The sequence below is a fragment of the Oreochromis aureus genome, linkage group 17 (assembly GCF_013358895.1).
Source record: "Oreochromis aureus strain Israel breed Guangdong linkage group 17, ZZ_aureus, whole genome shotgun sequence".
NCBI classification, from domain to species: Eukaryota; Metazoa; Chordata; class Actinopteri; order Cichliformes; family Cichlidae; genus Oreochromis; species Oreochromis aureus.
The window spans coordinates 23,553,238-23,574,836 of NC_052958.1; the positions used below are offsets into that span (position 1 = coordinate 23,553,238).

At 47.4% G+C, this 21,599-nt stretch overlaps 1 protein-coding gene across 1 annotated transcript; it reads left to right on the forward strand.

Moving 5' to 3' along the window:
* Window positions 1–822: 822 nt before the first annotated feature.
* On the forward strand, window positions 823–20,723 carry si:dkeyp-27e10.3 (UPF0606 protein KIAA1549). The gene is made up of 21 exons (XM_039601302.1): window positions 823–1,064; window positions 3,551–3,759; window positions 6,534–7,835; window positions 7,926–8,008; window positions 8,757–9,056; window positions 9,129–9,315; window positions 9,405–9,464; window positions 9,597–9,748; window positions 9,867–10,044; window positions 10,138–10,322; window positions 10,604–10,809; window positions 10,969–11,096; window positions 11,218–11,232; window positions 12,118–12,326; window positions 12,413–12,648; window positions 13,575–13,710; window positions 13,977–14,261; window positions 14,350–14,402; window positions 14,484–14,611; window positions 15,306–15,460; window positions 15,547–20,723. Exons 2-21 carry the CDS (start codon window positions 3,612–3,614, stop codon window positions 15,769–15,771), a joined length of 4,371 nt encoding a protein of 1,456 aa, XP_039457236.1. The 5' UTR covers window positions 823–1,064; window positions 3,551–3,611; the 3' UTR covers window positions 15,772–20,723.
* Window positions 20,724–21,599: the final 876 nt, after the last annotated feature.

Below are 21,599 nucleotides of genomic sequence, written 5' to 3' on the forward strand. Positions count from 1 at the left end.
TAGTTAAACCAATAGTTTGAAAATTGAGTCATGTGATCACAGAATCCTAGTCAACCCCTCACAGACCCAAGGAAACGGCCGCGATCGTTAACTGAACTAAATATAAAACGTGTGCAGAGTTACTGCAGACTCAAACTTCAGCACAGACAGGAACGCCTGTGACGTCGGTCCGTTCAGAGCCGGTTTCCTCTTTTATCGCTGCACTGTTGTCGAGTATCAGCTGTTCTCTGTAGGAGTGCTCAGTTCATCTTTAAGGTGAAAATACGGAGGGTGACCTTCAACAGAAACAGCAGCATTCAAATAAACTGGTCGGTACCTTAATCTTTTCCAGTCTAACTGACCAATCAGAGCACTTTATTACTCACATTCACACACCTGAATTAAGTCAGCTGTTACCAAACACACACGCAGAGCCCAACTGACCATGGGATTCAAACCCACAACCTTCCTGCTAACCTGTGCACCGCTGTGCCTGCGGCTCAGGTCTGCATGAAGCATAAAAACATGAGCAGAGTCTGTGCGTGTGTGTGCGTGCGAGAGAGAGAGAGAGAATGTGTGTGTGTGTGTGTGTGTGTGTGTGTGTGCGCGCGCGAGAGAGAGAGAATGTGTGTGTGTGTGTGTGTGTGTGTGTGTGTGCGCGCGCGCGCGCGCAGAGAGAGAGAGAGTGTTTTTTCTTGTTGGCTTCATAAAATAAAAGCTGAGCAGTTCTCTGCTGTTTTATTTTCATGGTCAGATCCGTGCGGGCTGTCCTGGCCCTGTCCCAATGCGGGTTCAAATAACGGTCCGTATGTGAGAAGAAGCGCTTTGACTTGCAAGTCGGGTCAGATCATGCTGGGAGGGGCCGGCCGGACGGGTACCGGGACCGGACGCGCTGTGAATGTGACGGGTTCGGACAGCACCGACATCACCGGGCGGTGGAGGCTGATTGCTGCTGTTTCCGAGGAGGAGAAGAGGAGGAGGTGTGATTCTGCGGGGACTCTCCGCCTCCTTCTTCCCCGCGCAGGGAGCGCGCTGCGCGGCTTGGAGAGGCGTGACGCGCCCGAACCGCATCTCCAGGATGGCAGGTAGGTCTCCGCCGTGGCAGAGACTCAGTGAGAATAGCCCGGCTCGGCTCGGCTCGGCTCGGCCCGGCTTTGCAGTCTGAATGTGATCCCGGGTCTGCGGCTCTGTGTGTCCGCGGCCGCTATAAGAAAGCGAGGCTCCTTCAGCCGTGCACCGGAGGCAGCGTCGTCCTCACGGTAAACTGGGCCGTGCCGGACCGGACCGGAGCGTGCCGGGGGGGTAGTGCTGCATATCAGCCCCGGACACGAACACTGCGGAGCGGATGCAGCCTCCACCTCGCGGACTCGGCGGGCGGGTGGAGGCTGTTAGCATCTGTCCGATAATGGGGTCAGTCTGAGAGGAGGCCGAGCCGAGCCGAGCCAGACCAGCAGAGGAGTGAGTGTTCTGGAAACGGAGCCGAGCAGAGCACAAATACCCGGACTGACAGAGAATATACCGACCTGTCACTTTATTAGGCACAGTTGTGAAAGCCGGTCAGACAAACAGCTGGAATCCCTTTAAATATTCACCGTCACGTATTTGTGGTTTCACTTATTGATCGATGGTTGATTGATTGACTGATTGATCATTTTTGAAGGTTCTTTATGCAAACACGTGAAATCCTTCAAACCGACATTTTCATGTTTTGTGCAAACAGAAAAATATCTGCAGGTGGGGGCGCAGGTGGAGCCGAGCCTGAAGCCTCCTGCTTCAGCCGCACACTCTCGTAGGCTCCGGGGTCTGGGACAGTGACCCATTTGTAATCGTGCTCTGCAGAGAAAGCAGAGCTCCCTTTTTGCTCGGTACTGAGGGGCTGTGAGAAGCAGCAGGGATCACGTGACACTGCGTGTAATCTCTTTATTAATATTACCTGAAAGCTGTCCTCAGCTCAGCCTGGTTACGATGAGCTGACTCACAGGGAAGTGCTGATGTTAAAGTTGAGACGCGATCAGAAGGATGTGCAGATTAAAGCCCCGCTAGCCTTCACCACAAACCTGGACACTGAAGTAATGAGTCAGTGGTCCAGATGCTCCACCCGCAGGTTGAAGCAGGTCTTCATCATCTTCACAGAGAAAGTGTTTCAGGTTCAGAGTTAGACTGTAGCCTAAGCCTAGATGTTCTGGGTTTATGTCCTCCACCCTTCCAGAATGAAGGATGTGAAGCTGCTGAAATCAGGTGACTTTGGTGTGAGGCTCCAGCAGCAGTTACATGTCTAGCTGACCTTCTGATGGTGTGGCAGCCCTGATCCTGACCCTGCTCTGCATGCTGTCAGAAATGTCAGCTGTGTTGTTCATTCAGACCTGAGCTGGTCTCGAAGCAATATCAGAGCATTTTTAACGCTCCGTGTTTCAGTTTCAGAGGGTTTTTATCCCGGCTGAACAGCCCCGGTTTAAGGTACCTCATTCTTTACGAGTACAATTTGAAATATTAGACTAACATCATTCTGTGTCTTTGTTGTCCCGTCCATCCACCCGAGCTCCTCCCTGCAGCTTTCAGCACCAAGAACATCCTAAAACCAAATGAATGAGCATGTTCCCCAGTCTTTAGGTTGTAGGTTTGTTATGGGTTGGCTTTAGACATTTTCATCCTGTTCTCCAAAATAAGACATCAGGACATCACCTGCACCAAGCACTGCCACCACTCGAGGGCACAGTGACAGTAAAATGTTGGCTGCAGGGTCTACAGCACGTAAAAACCTTCAGATCCTTTAAGCAGAGGATTTTGGGGATTTTACCCCTCAACCATAAAAGTCCGAGGGGTATGTCGTCATGGCACTGGGTGGGCGGGCAGCGAGGACACCCAAGTTTGTAAATGCAATAACTCAAGAATGAGGTGATGTAGGAGTTTCAAATTTATGCCACACGTGCATCTACTTGGAGTCTTTTAAGTCTTTGCTGCGAGTCTTTGTCTGTTTTCAAAGCAGCACGTCTGCTTCACAATGAATGCTTCTGTAGCACCACCTGTCCCTGGGTTCCTACATTTTCACTGCTTCAGAGTCTTCTCAGCTTCTTGCTGGACTGTAATGAAGCACTAGTGTTTTTCATTCATCACTGTTACCTTTGCAGCAAAGCTCTCACAGACGGTGTACATCGAGAATATCGGTCTCTCTACTATCTGACAGCATCAGTCCATAAACACTGGTTTCAGCATCAGACCTAAACATCCAGAGCAGGCCAGGTGTAGTCTGAGTTGGAGCAGGGAGGAGGTCGGGGTGGATGGAAGGGTATCAGAACTTGCTGGGACTTTAGCTTGGAGACAAAAGTTAATGTGTCGGGCTGATAGTTAGATTTGTTAGTTCAAACTTTGATGAACTGTTTCAACTATGAACCATCCCGTCAGAGGGTCACACACTACTCCACACAACTTTACAGCCTTTTTTTTTAAAGTAACTAAATTCTGATGACAGTAACTAAAGTAACTGTCATCATCCAGCAGGAGAATGTTCTCCTGGGCTCGGTGAGAACCCTGTAGGACACGCATTTTCTGACTGCTGTTCTATGCTGCTCAGGTCCTCCTGAGGGGCCTTCGGCTCTTTGTAGCGGGACCGCACCGCCAGTCCTTTGAGGACGATGGACGCTGTGACCTCGCCAGGCCCCAGCTCCAGCACCAGGACCAGGATGGAGCCCAGAACCTTGGCCTGCAGACGAACACTCGGTGTGGTCCTGCTGGTGGTTGGCACGTTGGTTTCCATGGTGACCTCAAGCTCACCTGCTGCAGGTAAACTTGCTAGGTGCTGTTAGCTGCTGTAATGTTGACCTCTGACCTCTGAGCCATCTGTACACAGCAGGAAATGAACATGGACTTCCTCAAAAGGACTGCAGAGCAGGAATCTTCTTCTGAGTCTCATTTTAGCTCCATATTGTCATCCTCCCACATTACTGACTCACACACACACACACGCACACACACAGAGTCACATGACCTGCTGATGTCAGACTGTGGAGGTTTACAGTGACATCAGCTGATCAGATGTAGGCAGCAGGAAGCTGCTTCATCACAAAAAGCTCTCAGAGGTCAGCTGTGTTGGTGTGATGTCACGTTTAGTCCTGAAACGTCACTCGACATTTCAGGACTTGTGTTAGAGATGACAGATTTGGGGAGTGTGTGTTTATTATAGTGCCCTCTGTGGATCACGGGTTGTATTAAGGATGTCAGATTTCAACCCATGGCTGTGTTTTAATTCAGGCTGAAGATGAGTTTGTCCAACCTGATGAAGACGTAGAAACTTGTTTCATTGCACTGAAAGAAAAAACACAAACATCACATGGTTATACATGCACACTGAAATGTAGCTCAATTCCCTGGGCTAATTTTTTTATTCTCCACCTGCTCTTCTATAGAGCACCTGTGCCATGAGCTGTCAGAGCTACGCAGATGTGAAATAAAACAGATGTGAGAGCTCAGCAAGCGCATAATGAACGCTTAGTGAATAAAAAACTGTAAATAAACAAAGTGAAGTGGAAAGGCTGAGATGGTCTGAGCATAGGCAGAGGATGAAGATGGAGCTGCCAGGCAGGAGGAGAAAAGGAAGACCTCAGAGGAGGTTCATGGATGTAGTGAAGGAGGACATGCTGAGTTGTCAGTGTGAGAGGAGGATGCTGGGAGATGGAGGCAGATGATCCACTTTGGCACCCCCTAATGGAAGCAGGTGAAAGAAGAATAAGGTTTACTGCTGAAGAGATTAGCTATAATACTATCGTGTCATATTTGAGTAGATTTATATTTTAGATCTGCAAATCAGAAGGACCCAACGCTTTAAAATAAATGTGATGGAGTACAGAAGCAGATGTGCTGCCATAAAACACCACAGCCACAGCTGTTCTGTGAGGGCACCTCAGAGTCAGGAATAACAGGAGATGTTGCTCAGAGCTGAGAGCAGTAAATACAGGAGCTCAGATAAATGCAGGTTAGCAGTGAGCCTAGTGTATCAGTCTGAAGAGATTCTTTGTAATAAGAAATGATAAATATTTTCTGCATCTATCGATCTATCAGTCTGTCTGTCTGTGTGTGAGAGGGCGTCGTCTCCTGAATACCAATGACTCGTCTCTGTTCTGCACGTGATGCTGCCGCAAAGCACAGCGTCACCACGGCAACAAGGCCAAGACCAGATGAAAGAGACCCAGTCAAGGCTGAGTGTGTGTGTGTCATAAAGACAAATGGTTTTAAAGAGACTGCAAAGGAGGAAAAAGAGGAGTGTGTTTCTGCTGTGTGAATGAATGCTCGCACACGGTTTATGTAAAGAAGCTGAACCAAGAACAGCTCGGTCTCATTAAGATGATCTGTGTTTGTGACGCTTTGTCATTTCAGAGTTTATTCTTTATTTTGTGCTGTGATCAGCTTCAAATCATAACTCAAAAAATACTAATATGTTTGTAATAACGAGTGTGCCACTGGCAGGTCAAAAAAATGAAGTGCAAATACTTCATTACTGTACTTACTTACAGTTTTTAGGTATCTGCACTTTACTTAAGTTGTTTTTTTCTGACGACTCTTTACTTTTACCCCCTACATTTTAAATAAGTAGCTGAACTGTCTATTCCTTACATTTTCAAAACAGGCTCATTAGTTTTGGTTTACAACCCTTTCTTTGAGCTGCTGTATTTCACAGGGAGAGAAAAGAAAGCTTACATGCAAGTCCTAATGTTTTTGCATCAGATATTGGGTTTGTACATGCGAAATTATGTTTCTTCATATTGTGAAACATGCTGCTAAACAAACTGAGGTAGACTTAACTGAGTTATTTAAATGCTGCATGAAAATCCTCTGCAAGTTAGTGTAGGATAAGCAGGTTAGTTTGCTGAACTGTGATGGATTTAAAGTAGAAAACAATGATATAAACGATATAAAGACAGCATAAACAGTGTACTGTCAGTGTATGGAAATCAGCCAAGACAACTCATGAAACATCTGCTCACATCTGGTTGAATTCAGGTGTGTAAATCCGCTCTCAGTAGAAAGTATTGTGAGTTTGATTTTTTTCCTCACACTGAGCAACTAAAATTGATTTTTTAGTGTTCCCCCACCTCCTGAATCCACTTTAACCCGTGACTGTAGTCATTACCTGTTTAGAGCAAAGTCACCCTCTACAATGCAGGCACCAGAAAATAGAGATATATTTTTTATTTTCCTTGTTTTGTTTTTTTTCAGATTAAAGCTGACTGCAATTAGAATAAAAAAACAGACTAAAGTTTGTATTCCCACCTACTGATACTATTTTACCTTTATGTTAATATAGCACAAGGTTCAGTTAGCTTTGCACAAAAATAGAAACGTCCTCCATAGATCTGCTTTTACTTTTCTTACTTTTTACTTAGGTTTATTCAGGTATTGGGGGTCTTCAGATTTGTTCATGTTCCTCAGTTTCTTTCAGGGTCCTTCAGGTTCATTCAGGCCCCTCGTGTTTGGTAACAATCTGGGTATGGTCACACACTCACTCTTTAGGTATAATGTTGAGCTTTTAAATTCACGACTTCTGTCCTTCTGGCCCACAGTTGTGCTGGAATTCAACAGAACGACTGATTCTTCGTCACATCCGTCATCACCATCATCATCCTCCACCTCTTCTAGACCCTCACCTCCCAGCCACCCCTCAGACTCTGGATACCACAGTAACGGTGGTGGTGCAGGCTCAGCAGAGGACCCAGACTCTGGTGCTCAGGGGATCCACCTCCTCCTGAGACCTCCAGACCTCCTGTCCCCCAGTCTACCTCCACCACTCCCCCCACATAGCCAGCCCACCCTCACTCCTCCTCCCCCCTGGGAACAGGGGCCCTCGCTGGAGGAGGCCTGGGGGTCTGGGGACTACCTGGAGACTCTGTCCTTCATGGTACCTGAAGGTGATGAGATGGCCCTCGCCACGCCACTGCCCAGCCACCCCTACGATGGGGACAATGGGGGGGACTGGGTCTCTTATGACACCTCCTTTCCTGCTCGCCCCACCCTCTCACTGTCATCCAAACTTCCCCTCTCCCCCTCCTCCTCAACCCCCAACATCCCCCTTCACACTCAGCCTGCCCATCCAGATGTCTTCCCCACCTGGGATGAGGACTATGACTTGGAGGACATGATCCCACTGGAGCCGACGGAGCTGCTGCTGCCCGACATGAACAGTCTGGAGTACTACACAAACCTGTTGGCTCGGGAGAGGGAGAGGGAGAAGGAGAGGGAGAAGGAGAAGGAGAAGGAGAAGGAGAGGGAGAAGGAGAGGGAAAAGGTAAACGAGACCGACTCCAAACCTGTCCTTACACCTACAGCAACACACACCCACCATCCTCCTTCTACCCCATCCTGGAGCCCCATTGCTCCTCAAGGATTGGAGCCTAAGCATCCCCCAAGACAGCCCACACCTCCCCTCACCCTTACACCTATCCTCACAGGTGAGGAGAAGACACCTGCTCCATCAGCCACCCCCAAGATTCCTTCCATCCCTACTCCTCTTGCTCCAAAACACAAAGACTATGTTTCGGTCCCAAGCAGGCACCCTTCCCGACCCCCATCAAACACCACCAGCTGGGTGCCTCCCCCTCCACCGCTGGGACCCCCCACCCGCCCTGAGAGACCAGAGAGGCCCACAGTGGTCACTGAGATGCCAGCAAAGGCTCCTCCCACCAAGGCTGCAACCACTACTAAGGCTACCACGACAACAACCACCGCCATCATCACCACCACCCAAATCACAGCCATCAGCCTGACCAGAGCCCCTCCAGTCACCACACCCAGAGTGGCCCAGACCCCACCCACCAGACAATACCTGTGCAATGTCACCAAGCCAGAAATGTACCTGGTCAGAGTAGGTAAGAGCCTTAGGTCATGTGACCATACCTCCAGGTGCTGCACATTTTCTGTCTAATCACTGATGTCTTCCATGTTTGTGTGCCCTGCAGTCAGCTCCAAAGGCTCGTCTGCTGGTTTCAGTCAGGTCCGAGATCTTCTGAAAAGAGACTTCAACCGCTCAGTGGAGCTGCAGGTACAAACAGAATTGCTGCTTCTCAGATCTGCATGATTCAGTCCTGCTGATGCTGACTGTGGTTTCCCCTCACAGTCAAGCTCCTGCTTCACAGACTTCACATGAAACAGGCAAATCCCAGCCTGCCCTCTAACGTTCTCGCTCTGAAGTGTTTGTTTTTAGCTCAACCGGCTGCAGTCACAAGAATCACTACTCTATCTGCAGTACTGGTCAGAATTTAATCAAACTCACAGACATTGATCAGCTAATATTTGTCTTTCTCACTGGATTTTCTTCCTCATTAGTTTGTCCAAAGCAACCAACCAGTGACCAGAGACTGATCTCTGTGTGTTACTGTGTCACTGACATTCTGGTTCATGCTTATGTGGAGCTTGTGTTGTGCTGGGAGCCAGTCATTTATTAACTTTGTAATAGTGAACTCTGTTTCTAAGCTAATGTTAGCTTGTTGTCTACTGGGAGCAGAAAAGAGGCTCATAAACCTCACATCCTTTAGATTTTAGTCCTTCACTTAGAAATCGGTCCACAGACTGTTAGAGGCAGCAGGAGAAGGTCCAAGCTTTTAAATTACACAAAAATCAATAAAAAACATTTGATCCATGAAAATATGCCATCTGATGCATACTTTTATTTATTTTTAAATGCTTTCTATTTCATTTATTCATTTACTTTCCTGAACCCTTATTAGATATTAAACAAAACTTAAAATCGTTAATAACCTCCCACTCTCACCTGGTTGTTTCTTTTTCAGTTCCTGAGAACTCCATCCAGTTTTGCCTTTCGCGTTGTGTCAGGACCGCTGATCTTCACTGCCATGTCCGTCATCAATGCCCTCCGCCGACCGCCGCCACGCTTCGGCCCCATTCCCACAGTTTCACCACTGTACACCATACCTGACCTCAGGTATCAGATCCACTCTGTGCTGCAGTTTGTTCCCACTCATGTTGACATTCGAGTCTGCAACTTCAGTGAACGGGTGGAGAGAGGGCTCACGATGGCGTACGCAGAGACACGGAAGAGATTACAGGAGGGAGGGAACGCCACCGTACAGGTGAGTGTGCCTCGTGTGCGGTCACCATTTAAAGCCGTTCGTTTTTCTAAATTCTTTTACTTCTTCACGTAGTTGCTGAACATCACCATGAGCGTGGCCCGGCCAGCGGTGGAACAGAAGGTTCCTGTCGACATCACGTTTGCGGTGCGGGATGGCCGGGGCTACCTGCCGGGGTCAGAGGTCAGTGAACACCTGAGGAAGCTCAGCCTGGTGGAGTTCAGCTTCTACGTGGGATTTCCTGCGCTGCAGATCGCTGAACGTACGACACGATACACAAATGCATCACACGTCACAGTAAACATTAAACCGACAATATGTGAAGCGTTTTTATCAAACCTGTGTTAACAGCCTTCCACTACCCTGAGCTCAACACTTCACACCACCTGCGCTCCACCTGGGTCTGTACAGGTAAGAAACCCACTCTCTTTTTTTTACATTTTGGTATGATGTTTTTGTACTGTGTGGATGATGTTGACACCTGTTGGTACCTGGAGTATGTGTTAGCTTCGCTCTGATGAACTCCCCTTTGTGTGGTATCAGTCCTGCTGGGAGTTCAAGAGCAGCTGGTGGCCGAGAGAAGCTTTAAGGCTCGTCTGGAGAGACGTCTGGCTCTGCTGTTGGAGGAGGGACTGCAGGAAACCAGCAGGAGGCGCTGGAAGAGAGCCACAGCAGTGGGCAACAACAGTCTACAGGTACGCGCACAAGGCAATGATGGCTGATGTAATGTCACCAGAGATAAAAAAAAATCACAACTGAACAGGTGAGTGTACCTGTACAATGTGAATGTGCACTGAACCGGTTGTGTCTCAGGTGGTGCGGGTGTCCAGGCTGTCAGGGGCAGAGCGCCCTCTGGAGGTCTTTTATTTTGTGGAGGGTCCCGGTGGAGAGAGGGTCCCTGCTGAGGTGACCGCCGCCACTCTGAACCGTGTGGACCTTCAAAGGGCTGCCATCGTCCTGGGACACCGTGTGCAGAGACCGCTGGCCCAACGTGAGTCCAATGCTGAGCGTGTCCAAACTGCTTCTGATTGGTTCAGAAAGTGTCATATTGATAAACGTTTGATCTTTTTCATTCTGTTTCCAGCTGTGGAGACGCTCTCTGTCCCTCCAGCTGAGACTCAGAGCAGCAGCATCTGGCTGATTGTTGGTGTTGTTGTCCCGGTTGTACTGGCCGTCTTCATCATCATCATCCTGTACTGGAAGCTCTGCGGTTCCGAGAAGCTTGAGTTCCAGCCAGACGCCATTAACACCATCCAGCAGAGGCAAAAGGTCAGAGGTCAACAAAAAGGAGTTGCACTTTGAAATTAACAGGCGATGACACCTGCTGTTTTTCTGTCCTCTGTGTTTGCAATGTTAGCATTTTAGCCACAACCATGCTGTTTTTGTTAGCTAATATTTGGACAAATGGGTGGAGCTAATTAATTAATCTTTACTATGGGAGTCTATGGGGACTGACTCAGTGCTGGAGCCTCTGCTGGATGTAAGAAGAACTGCAGAGTTTTTAAAGTGATGGTTGTTCTTACTCACCCCTGATCCATGTCCTCTGCCAGCTTCAGGCTCCCAGCGTTAAAGGCTTCGACTTTGCAAAGCTTCACCTGGGTCAGCACAGTAAGGATGACATCATGGTGATCCAGGAGTCCGGCCCACTTCCAGCACCAGTAAAGGAAGCCACACCTTCTGATGGCGGAGACCTCAACACCCCCAAATCCAAAGGATCATCCACCAAGGCGTCACGGCCAAGCCGCCGCAGGGGGAGGTTAGAAATATGTTGTGACTTATTAAACAAACTTGTTAAAACATATAGAATATAAACTTCACTGGCCCCTTGATTCGGAGAAATCGACGACATCTCAAAATTTTACTGAATCCAGCAACAGTGAAACTTTTATGACTCACCCGTTGTGTCCATCCTCAGGCTCAGCCCATCAGATGGCGACTCGTTAGGAAGCGACCAATCGAGCGGCAGGGAGTCAGCAGAAGAAAGCACCCGACCTGTGGCCACACCCAGTGAGGGGAAACAGCACAGGAAGACACCCAAAAATGGTGAGAGCCACAGTGACATCATCAGCTTGAGTATTTGTAATGAATAGACTGTAAATGGAAGATGGAGGCTCTGCTCTGTTCAAACTTTGTCTTTTCTGTTTAACGCACTGCCTACTTGAAGGGAGGAGCAAAATGGGTACGTTACCATGCCAACACATCACCACCTTCTTACACACCAATCTCCGATCCACATTTCCTATCAACACGTGAAGCATTGCAATGCTGCACAGACAGAGCTAATTATGTCTCCAAGCGCTCAACCTTTAAATTCACGGAATAAACAATAAAAATAATAAATCTGTGACTGTGTCAAATCGATCTGCTCTCCAGTAATCACAGGACCAGCGACAACGATCCCTTAACTCATAAAGGGAAGAACAGGTCCTGGTTTATGAGATGAGTCATCAGCAATAAGCTGAATCTGAATACTGATCATCACTAAATGACTGAGCGAATTTTACTTTCCACTGTTACTTTATTAACTTCTCTTTTTTCTTATTCTTGTACATCTGGAATATACATGCTTGTTGTCTAAATGTTTATATTCGGACTTCTTCATAGTTTGAAGGTTATTTCTGGTAAAATAATTTCTCTGACAGTAACAAACACAACCCTGGGTAATGCTGAAGATCTGACCGCAGTCACGGCTGAAGCATCACTGCCACTCTGTCAGCCTCCTGGATGTCCTCTGGCTCTCAGAGAGGACTCTGCATGTGACCTCTGACCTCTGCGCTGGGGGTCTTGGTCTGCCATCATCATCTCCTTGTTGGTTGCTCGTCACTTTTTATCCTTCTGCAGTTACTGCAGCTCTGCACACATAAATGTTTATTTCTGCTGTAAAGCTTTAACATGGAAGTCTATGGGACTGACTCACTCGCTCTGCGAGCTTTCAGTAGATGGTCACCGGTGACCATCTACTGAAAGCTGGTGAAATGCATCCTGGGAGTCTGAGCTTTCACTTCTCCGTTGGTCTTTAAGTCTCCTTTCACCTTTTTCTGACCTCTGACCTCTCCTTCCACAGGTGCTCCATCAGGCAGCGGCCCGGACGAACTTCTGTCCTCGTCCTCCATCTTTGACCATGTGGACCGCCTGTCCCGCGGGTCGTCTGACGGCACTCGTCGTCAGGCCAACAAGGTGCAGCTCATCGCCATGCAACCACGTCCGAGCCCGCCGCAGCCACACGCCCCATCACAGCCAAGCCCTTCCCTCACTGAAAAGGTCAACACAGAGGTGAGTTGACAACAAAAATACATCCAGTCACAGCTCGCCATGAGGTCATCATCATTAACTTTAGTCAACCTTCTCTGTTCCTGCAGGTGGCACTGCGGCACAAGTCAGAGATCGAGCATCACCGGAACAAACTGCGACAGCGTGCTAAGAGGCGGGGCCAGTGTGAGTTTCCCTCCATGGATGACATCATGGACGCATTTGGAGATGGTCCGGTTCAAAGTGAGGTGGCACAGCGACTGTACAGCTCTGCCCACGACCACATGGACTGCATCCTGCAGGCCGATGCTGCCTCACCCCCAACTCCCACCGACTCCAGGAAAAGGTCAGACCCTACCTGAGGTGAAAAAAGAACATTTCATTCTCCATGAACAGCTGACTGCTTCTGTGTGACTAAAGAGAAAGCTGACTCAGTTCCCTCAAAGACAAACGCGTTCTCAGACTTCCTTGATGCATGCTCAGTCACACAGGTAAGGAAATCCCAGAAAGTTGATACTCTTCATCTGGACGTAGCATTACATTTGGATAATGACCAAAACTTGCAGCACTGATTAAATTGATTGTACTGTTTATAAGGTTGGGGGAACCTGCAGGCAGCAAAGACAGAAGAAGTGGATGATGATGAAATGTTTCTCTCACTGAAAATACTACATCCAGATGAATGGGACTGATGTCCTCAGAGGGTCTGAAGGACACACAGTCAATACTCTTTGTCAGTCCTCCAGGGTTGGTGCACGTCTTTGATCCTGTAGGTAATATTCATGAACATGACCTTAAAGGGTAGCTGGGGTGAAGAAGGTGTGCATTTTGGGAATCTTAGCATTTTATCCCTGCTCTTTGCAAATGATGTAGGTCTTGGAGGCTGTGTGGACAATAGCTGATTTTTCTTTTTGGGCTCGAGGACAAAGAGGAAGGTGGAGCTTGAGATGGACTGGTGGATTGGTGCTCCATGCAGGAGTTGTACCGTACTGCTGCTGTGAGGTTAAGAAAGAGAGCTTAGCTCGAAGATGTCCGTTTCCACCTGACACAGGAGGAGCTCAGAATCGAGGCGTGCTCCTTCATCAGTCTGATCAGTGCCTCCTGAGCACCTCCAGACATGCCCAGTTGGGAGAAGGCCCTGCAGGAGACCTCAAAGTCTAGAGAAATCATATTTAAGACATACCAACCACATCCCTGTTAACACCAAAGCTAAGCTCATTATTGTCCCGTCGGTGTCCAGCCTGACTGTAAACTCTTGTGTTTTTTTGCCAGAGGGAGGCGCTCTCCTAGGAGTCGGCGGGCTCAGCCAGGACCTGGAAGTCTTCCTGACACAGACAGAGACCGGCTGCTCACCGATCAGAGCGCCACCTACAGGAAATACCCCGGACTCAACAACGTGGCCTACATGGTGAGGCAAACAAAATTTAACCATCAAATAAGCAAGGTAGGTGTGAGCTGGATATGTGGCCTGTTCTAAGCATTCACAGACACACATAATGTTTGAGTGTTTGGAGGTACACGGCTGATCTGATCTGTTACTGATGGTGTCGTCAGCATGACGTGGACAGAGCTGTACACTGTTACTGAACTCTGAGTGACACAGGAAGTCTTTTTGGACTTTTTTTTTGTAAGACAGCAGAGCGCTGACTTGATGTTCTACTTCATTTCCTACAGTCGGACCCCGACCTGCCCCCGGACCACGGCAGCCCCTCCCCCACTGACGAGGTCTTTGACCCTGCCCCGGCCCCGCCCCCCTACATGCCCCCCCAGCCCTCCATTGAAGAGGCCCGGCAGCAGATGCACTCTCTTCTGGATGACGCCTTCGCCTTGGTGTCGCCGTCCTCGCAGGGCAGCGCCGGGGTAAGCTCTGCCCTGCCCAGCCCCTCCCCTCAGAGCTGGCCCCCAAACCAGCAGTGGGGCTCTTACCCAGCAGCCCCCCCTCACAGCCCCTTCTCTGCAGTGAGTGTGTGGACCTGCAGATGAAGCAGATACTTCTGTCAGGAACTCGTGCTCTGATTTAATTCTTGTCTTTCTCTTCCTCCTGCAGAGATATGCAGAGCTGGGGATGTCCCCCACCTCAGTCCAGGGCCTGCTGCAGAGGTCAGTATCAGAATACCACAGACATGATCCAGTCTGAGTACTAGGTCAGAATCAGAGCTCATTCTCTGTGCGTTTCTACAGGCAGGGGCTGAGCTCAGGAGGGTATGTGTCTACTGGAGATCAGCTGCAGGAGTCCATTTACTCCAACAGGGGGCAGTATGAGGACCCACCCTCCTCCTCTAGACCTCGACCTGTAGGAGGGAGCACAGGTACAGTCACAGCCATCTACAAATAACAGCTCACCGTGCTTTCAGTTTACATGACCTGACAGCAGGTGTCATGATGGGGTGTTCATAGAAGTCACTGCAGCTATAAACATGACCGTCCCCCTGCTGGGCAGTGACAGCACTGAGGATGGCCTCAGTGAGTCAATAAATACATTCAGTTCTGTAACTTTATGCCATGAAATATACAGATTTAAAGTAAAATGAATGAAACAAATCTTAGTCTAAAATATTCTCCTCTTATTTTCACTTTGACGTGTTTTAGATCCTGAACTTGTCTCAAACAGTCAAACTGTGGGGAGGTAATGCATAATACAGCTGACTGGTCGTGCGGTAGAGGCTGCCCTCTGGTGGTGCAGTACACTACAACAAATATACAGCGTTTCTATCAGTTTAGGAAAGATGTGTTTTTTGAAAGAATTATCATTCTCTCAAGATTTCTGAAAAGAATCATTGTTATATTGTGTGTGAATATCCAGAGACTGTAGATTAGGTTAATGTTAATGTTAGGTTAATTAGTTAATGTCGGACGAGGCATTTTTTGTCATGAGTCTCAGACAATAAAGTCAAAGGTAACACTGATATGTCCAAACCTCACATGACTGTCTGTATTCAGTTTGTTTCCACACAGACTGATGATTTAATGCTGTATCTGCTGACTGGTTTCACTGCCCTCCAGGTGCACAGCTCCATCACTTGACCCAGGTGGGTCTGTCCAGTCAGATTGGCGCATACCCTGGGGTGGGTCGCAGCATGTCGGGCCCCACTGGCTCCAGCTGGAATCAGCAGCACTCAGACCAGGATCTTTCCAGGCCGGGAGCCAGCAGAGAGAGCGTGAGTAGTGAAATCACCAAAGAAAATAGTTTGGTGGTGCACAGGTGGAGCTGAAATGTCTCACCCTTTCTCATTTCTTTCCACAGGTGATGTCCTTTCCTGAGTTCTCCTCTTCCTCTGTTTTCCAGATGCCTAGCTCCTCATTGCGGGACCCGTCAGCTCCACCTCTCCTCCTGACCTCACCAACTCCAGAATATCCGCCTGAGGACGCATCACCATCCGCCCACACCTCCGCCTCTCTTATAAAGGCCATCAGGGAGGAGCTGCGACGTCTCGCCCAGAAACAGGCGGCAGTGACCAGCTACCCGTAAACTGGTTTGGACCTCTTTGGATCAGGACTCACATGGTTTTCAAAGTTTTAAACCACATAGAGCCTGAAAGGTCTGAGGGAAAGCATGAAACGAACCAATTTACACTCTGGGCTCTGTTGAGCTAGCGTACGTCTGTGCCGGTAAACCCAAAACAAGTCTGGACCACAATCCATGTCTGAAAACTTGGACGTGTCTCCTGGAGACCTCTGGTACTTTACAGGGTCCTGAACTGTCTTCTCCGTCACTCTCAGCTCTGTTTCATTAAACATGAGTTTGACTCGTATTTTCCACTGAAGTGCTTCCTGAAGAGCATCATTAATGATCATCCTTCCTGAACCTCTTGATTCAGTCGTTACTTTTTAAACATCTGGAGCAGCAATTCATTCCTGAACTTGTGGAGTAGATGGTCCTTGATGGTCTTCAACCTGATTGGCCTCTTGGTCTTCTGGAGTTTAGTCATTGGAGAGTTCATTCTGGCCTCCTGGAGTTCTTAAGGGTTTTGAGGGGTTTGGTCCAGCCTGATATTGGGGGACAGTTGGACCAGCTGCTTTTACTAAACCCAGTTCTAACTGCAAGATCAGTATTTGAGACCAGTCGAGAGTGAACTTCATGTTGACTGCACCAGCCAGCCTTAACTACGCCCGGTGGTAGCAAGCTCGTTTACTCGAACATGCACATGAAGATGGGTGTTGCGTAACAGCAAGCATTCTTGCTAACTGTTTACTTTTGGTGTTTTAGTGGTTAACACATTTGCTTGGGAAACAAAAGGTCACTGGTTTAATTCTAGTTGCTTGAGGAAGGGCCTTCAGTGTAAACCTCTACCACATCAAACTTGTACAGCTGTTGTGGTAAGAGAGCAGCTAAAAACAGCTTTTTTAATTTAGATGAAAGCAAATTTTAAAAATTTTTTTACTACAAATAAGAAAATTGAAACATCATTAGTTATCTCAAGGACACACTGATCGCCAAGCGGTCTAACGTGATAGAACTTGAGAAGCATGGCATTAGGACCTAAATAAGTCATTTTTTTGACCAGGGCGTAGACAGAAGACCTCCTGGGTAAAACAAGGACGCAAGTTTCTGTGAAAGCAATCTGCCAAACCAGTAGACTGAGAGTCCTCCATTAAGCAAACAGGTATATGGTCATGTAATTGTTGATGCTCATGAAGCATAAGTGTGAAAAAGTGCAGCACCACTAAATGCTCGGTCATGAACCAACTCAAACTTAAAGGCTCTCCAGTCAGTTCAAACAGATCAAGAGAGTCAACTCCTCATCGTTGTATCTGCAGCAGTCTGTCTAGCTTGCTTGTTGTAAAATTAATATATTGCTCATAGAAAGAAATGCACAGTGGCTCCGTGCCTCAGTGTCCTGGTTTAGAGCTTGGGTCGGACCTGCTATCCAGGCTTTTCTAGGTGTTGATGAATGTACTACGTCAGGTAGCTTATCTTGTTTGAAGTCGGTCTGCTAAAAGAGTGTATTGTTCTCAACAATTTCATTTTCTGGTTTGAAGAACTGGCCAAGATTAGCAAGAAGACTTAAGGCTGGATGGTGCAACTACCGATACTTCTCAGGCCTGACTTAGATCATCAAGCTATGAATACCTTCTTAAGTTAGTGCAACCAACCTTTGGAAAAGAACTTCCTGTCTAGGCTTTCAGAACTTAATGGTCGTTCCTGGAGATCTAGAGTGAATGGACCTTCAGGGAATCTGTCTGTTGGAACCTCTGCGAAGTGCTGTCCTTAATGGCCTTCTGGTGGTTCATCCTATTGGAGTAGATGGTTATTCTTGACCTTTTGAGTGGATATTTCCATCCGGACCACTTCCTCCTAAAGTTCTGAAGTGGATTGGTTCTCTGGACCTTCTGTGGTGCTAACTGTCAGCCTCATACCATCTTGTCATTAACCACTAATTGCCTTCCACACTCCCATCAGCCACGGTGGTCAGGTGTCCGTTCATAAACCATATCAATGAGGTCTTTGCACTGTCGACAGCTGGTGGTGCCGCACAGTTCCTGCTGCACGGGAACGCAAAACAAGAAAAATAATATTTATAGCTATCTATAAGAATGAATAAAATATATGTAAAGAGATAGAATCCCAATGAGCACAATATTAATGTAAGAGTTATTACTGGAGTATTGAGATGTTACTTATTTTTTATTGCTTATATATGAAAGTATACTTTAAATCTTTTATTTTGATCAAAAAAAGACCAAACTACTGTTCTATGGTTGTAATCCTCTTGTGTTTGAGCTCGCTGTAGATTTTGAGCTAGCATTTGTTTCTCTGTGGAAACGTTGCTTAGCGTAGCCGCTCGCTCGCGTGTTCATGTATCGGTGGCAATGAAAAAAAATTCAGCTAATGCATTGCTTTGGTATCGAGCTTTTTGTCGCTGATTTGTTGCATCCATCAGTCTGTGAGCAGAGCGCTGTAGACAAGTGGGTAAAAAGTGTTCGTCAGAGAGGGGAACTAGTCGTTCATCACCGCCGCAAGGTGGTTCTTCCTCAGAGGAGAGCTGCTTCTTAAACTCACTGAGAGATGTCTCATCAGAGCTGCCTGATGATCCTGATGAAGGGAAAAGCAAATAGTGACAAGGTTTATATTTCCAGGACGCCAGGCTGATCCTTTGTCTTGCATGTAGAACACGACAGGAAGTGCTCACTTCAGCTGTACTCTTCAGTGATACTCTGAGTACACTGTGTGGTTCAGGTGAGGGATCTGCCCAGGTACATCGTCCACATGATGACTCCCTAGCTGTAAATTTCCCATTCTGTTAGCTTCATTGTTCTCACATTAACTACAGACTTCATGCCAGGACATTGCAGGTAAAAGTGTTAATGTTTAACCTGCAGCTCTGTTGGGCAATTTAGAGCATAAATAACTTTTCTTTGTTCCAGCCTGTGGCTGAATCCTCACACTCACCTGAAAGGTTCTCACTGTTTCATCAGGGGAGGAAGATAAGGTTTGTCATTACTGACCTTTTATATTATTGATTATTTATGTTTTTATTATTGACCTTGTCCAGTGAGTGAAGTCTGCAGAACCTTCTGAAAGTTTGTAGAAGACCGCTTTGCAGACATGATTGTAGATCCAGAGAAATGTCTCCCCATGTGGACCTCCTGACATTGTCTCTGCATCTTGGTGAGTCTACTGAGTAAAGACCTTGTGTTTCAACCTTTAGTTTCATGTCCTGGCTGCATAGCTGAGCGGCTGGTTCCTCTCTTTGCTGATTGGCTGTCCTCTCTGTGGTGTGTTGGTGGTCGGTCACTCATGGTGAAGGTTTGTTTGCGTCTGCTCCCTGCTCTTCTTCAGCATGTTCAACTAAGTTTGAGGCTTTAGCTATTTGTGGTGTTGCAGTTAATGTTTAGCATGCTGCCAAAAGATGTTAAAAAGTGAAGAATCGTTCCACATCCAGTTAAGAGTGAGCAAAGAGTGATTCATGTCACAGTGCCATGAAAGCACCGTTCATCCAAGCACAGCCGGAAAAAACACACCATGAGAACCATCATGTTTTTGTTTTTTAGGAGATTTTTGAGTCTGAATGAAGATGCTTATGGATGGAGTGGATATGATGTTGAATAGAAACCTATTATATATGGAAAAGATTTTATCTGTGATTGTTCTGCTGAACAGACTCAAAGACACAACACATTCGTCATGGACCAGAAACCAACCGCAGAACTCTTTACCTGCTAGAGACGATCTGATTGGACCTAGCACCTGTCAGTCACACTGTAGGACTCAGCAATGCCTACAGGATCAAATGGTGCTAATTCAACGACTCGAGGTGTCTGAAACGATCAGATCACCCAAAAAAATGGAAAATAATCCTCCAGGTGTCCGAATAGCAAAGAAAAGTCTGACTTCTCAGCAAACTCTTCATAAACTTCTCCTGAATGTTTCTGTTTTCCAGAGACTCTGTTTTCTAGACCTGTGATCCTCAGCAAGAGTCCAGCAGATGAGCAGACGCTCGGAGGATGATTTTTCATGACAAAACTACTGATCAGCACTCTGAGACCTGCTGAAGTTTGCAGGGATCACGGTTGTTCCCCTCCCTGCAGGCCGAGCCGGTCCAGTTGCTGTCGTGGACAAAAAATATGAAACTGTGGAGGTATTGTACAGACGACACAGGAGCTGTAACTTTCCATTCCGACTTTATTTATCTCCACACAACAACTGAACACATTGCGCCAAAAACCAGCAGAACCCCTCCTCCCGACCTGGGTGTGAGCAGAGCCCCCTGGTGGGCCACCACAAAACTGCAAAAACTGCTGCAGAGCAGATCAGCAGCTGCAGGTGAACTTTGTTCTGTTGTTTTTGAACAGAGTTTAAGGGATCTGATCATTATTTGTTTCAAAATTTTAAACCGATTCTATATTTTAGCTGCTATTGAAGCTTTCCCTGTTATCGCTAACTGCCCGCTAAAATAAGAGCTTGGAAAAGCTTTCCCCTGCCAAAATCAGTAGCTGTATCTGCACCAGCAATTGAAACTGTTTTCAGGTGTTGACCTTTGACCTGCAGAGAACTTTTCTTTCGCCTGGGTTTCAGATCTCCCCTCCGTCAGTAGTTTTGTCATGAATGAACTTCTGTACGGCTGCTTCGAGTCGAACCACATTCCTGTTGTTCCTCTTCAGGCTCTGTTTCCACGGACCGCCTCGCCAATGTACACACTTACACCAGGTGAGAGCAGGCACCAGGTGTGGTTCAGGTAACTTGGTGATGCTGCTTCATGGAAACAGAGCCTGGGGGAGTTCTTTTAATGTCGAGTCAGTGAGCTGGGAACACTGCCAGCAGCCTCACCTGTTCCACAGCGGCCAGGTGAGCGTGCCGCTAACCTGTGCGGGTCACATTGATGGGATCTGTTCTACCCTGCCTCTGTGTGAGCTGCACCCTGTGGTGTTTCAAGTCTGACAGACTGTGTTCAAAACATTAAAGAGACGTGTTCAGATTCAGAGAGGCTGACGGCTTTTTCTTCATCCTTTGATGATTCGGTTTTCCTCTGATGCGCTGCACAGCGTCTAATCTGTCTGATCCCTCCAATCGGCCAACGCCTCATTCCAAAACCACACAGCTCTGCATACGGAGGCCCATTTCTGCCACAATGACACTGACTCATGGGACAGAGTCACAGAGTTTAATAGCAATGCTGTAATCTAAACAAACAGCCCATTTCTAGAAAGATCTGAAGTTTAGGAACGATTTGTTAAGAATAAAGTCATAAGCACACAAATCCTCATTAACGCTATTTACATTTTAAATCTGGTGTCAGCAGGGATAGCGAGCTATTGCCTGCATCCACAGACTGTACAGGAGCGTCTCTTTCTCTCACTCACACACACACACACATCCTTCCTGGATGGTCTGTTAATACAGTAACCTCACAGTAGTCACGTGATGCCATTAAAAATGCTCCAAAAGGCTCCAACAGCACAAATACAGTTCAGCTGTCCAATTAGCAGACAGCTAGCAGCTACACCTGCCTGTGTGATCATCCACTTGCCAGTCAAAGAGACCACGCCCCCTGATTTATACAGGTGAGTTTAGGACCCATCCTCCCCCCTTGGAGTTGTTATAAAGGAGGAAATTATCTATAGAGACATGATGAGTTTGTGTATCAGGCTTTAAGCATGTTTATTTCTGCTGCAAAGTTTTAACATGGGAGTTTACGGGCACTGACTCACTGCTGCCACTGCTGGACTTCAGAGGAACTGCAGGGATCTGTCTGCAATTACTCTCAGTGCCAACAGGGGGAGCTTCAGGATTAAAGTTTAAATGTTTGTGCTCTAACTTTCATAAAGTGAAAATATTCCAGAGGAATGTGTGATGGG